The sequence below is a fragment of the Vicia villosa genome, unplaced genomic scaffold (assembly GCF_029867415.1).
Source record: "Vicia villosa cultivar HV-30 ecotype Madison, WI unplaced genomic scaffold, Vvil1.0 ctg.003917F_1_1, whole genome shotgun sequence".
In the NCBI taxonomy this organism is placed as follows: domain Eukaryota; kingdom Viridiplantae; phylum Streptophyta; class Magnoliopsida; order Fabales; family Fabaceae; genus Vicia; species Vicia villosa.
Genome location: NW_026706340.1, coordinates 86,985 through 88,903, shown reverse-complemented (window position 1 = coordinate 88,903; position 1,919 = coordinate 86,985). Strand labels below are relative to the sequence as shown.

Genomic DNA, 1,919 nt, shown 5'->3' with positions numbered 1-1,919 from the left:
ATGGTGGAGGACAACAACCTTATAGAAATAACCAAGGGTACCAACAAAGAAGTAATAACCAAGGTTATCAACAAGGTTGGAGACAAGATACCGGACCGTCGAATTGTTAAAATCCTTATCAAGGATGGCTACAATCAACAACCTCAAGGTACAATGCTTTCAATGGAGGACACTTTAGTCAATTCATGCAATTGTCTATTGCTAGTCAAAAGAGTACCGACGCGGCCATCAAAAATCTTGAAACACAAGTTGGTCAATTGTCAAAACAACTAGCCGACCAACACAAAGGAACTTTTCCGACGAATACTAAAGAAAATCCACGGGAGCATTGTAAGTCTATTCTAACTCGTAGTGGTAGAACAATTGATATGAAAATTGGTGAGGTAGTTGAGGAAGATGATGTCGTAGTTGAAAAAGATAAGAAAAATTATGAGATTGAAGTAGAAAAAATGTTGAGGGAGAATTCATTGAAAAAGAGAGAAAAGAGAAAGAATTAGTGGAAAAAGAAAATCTTGTTGTAGAAGAGAAAAAGAAATTGAGAGAAAAAGAGAAAGGAAAGGTGAAAGTGAATACAATTCCCATTCAAAATTTACCTTATCTCAATGCTCCATCGAAGAAGAATGATGCAAGACATTATGCTAGGTTCTTGGATATATTTATCCGGTTGCAAATCAACATTCCATTTTCGGAGGCGTTAGAGCAAATGCCTACATATGCAAAATTCATGAAGGATATTATTACAAAGAAGAGGAGATTTACAGATCAAGAAGTCATCACCGTTGACGCATGTTATAGTGCAATCATCCAAAGAACTCTACCGAAGAAAGAAAATGATCCGGAAAAGTTACTTTACCAGTGACAATTGGCGATGTGTATGTCGATAAAGGGTTGATTGATTTGGATTCTAGAATTAACTTGATTGTGTTGTCTCTTGTGAAAAGATTGGGAAACATTGAGTTAAAAGCAACAAGAATGACTTTGCAATTAGCCGACAAGTCCACAACTCATCCTCAGGGGATTGCGGAAGATTTGTTGGTCAAGGTTGATAAATTCTTTTTCTCGGTTAACTTCGTTGTAATTGATATGGACAAAGATCGTGATACACCATTAATTCTTGGAAGACCTTTCATGAAAATTGCTCGGACCATGATCGATATCGATGATGGTCTAATGAAAGTAAAAGTTCAAGATGAAGAGGTGTGTTTTAATCTTTTTGAAGCAATGAAGCATTCCAATGATAAAAGTGATTATTTTAAAGTATATGCAACCGGTGAAGCCATCATGGAAGTAAAGAAGCAAATCCATGTGGCTACTCCTCTTGAGAGGGCTCTCACAAATGCTCTCCAAATCCTCAATGAGGATGAAGAGAAAGAGATCGAGGAATGTTTGAAAGAGTTGGAAGCGTTAGAAGAAATTCCTCCTTCGAAAGATGTGGTGGAAAATTTGAAAAAACCAACTATTGAGGAGGAATGCAAGCATGAATTGAAAATGCTTCCTTCACATTTGAAATATGCATTCCTTGAAAAGAATGAAATCAAACCAGTAATAATAAGCAATGCCCTTTCTTAGGGTGAAGAAGAAAAATTAATTTGTGTCTTAGAGAAAAATCAAGAGGCAATGGGTTGGACTCCTTCTGATCTCAAAGGAATAAGTCCATGCTTTTGTATGCACAATATTTTAATGGAGGACGATTTCAAGTCGGTGGCACAACCATAAAGCAATTGAATCCAGTGATGAAGGAAGTTGTTAGAAAATAAGTGGTTAAGATGCTAGAGGCCGGGATGATTTATCCAATTTCGGATAGTGCTTGGGTGAGCCCCGTTCATGTGGTGCCCAAAAAAGGTGGAATGACGGTGATTCTTAATGATAAGAACGAGCTAATTCTGACTAGAACCATAACAGGGTGGAGAATGTGTATA

At 37.1% G+C, this 1,919-nt stretch overlaps 1 protein-coding gene across 1 annotated transcript; it reads left to right on the top strand.

The window, feature by feature from the left end:
• On the top strand, positions 1 to 1,569 carry LOC131641674 (uncharacterized). Its single transcript, XM_058911970.1, has 2 exons — positions 1 to 148; positions 887 to 1,569. Exons 1-2 carry the CDS (start codon positions 1 to 3, stop codon positions 1,567 to 1,569), a joined length of 831 nt encoding a protein of 276 aa, XP_058767953.1.
• The last annotated feature ends 350 nt before the right edge of the window (positions 1,570 to 1,919 follow it).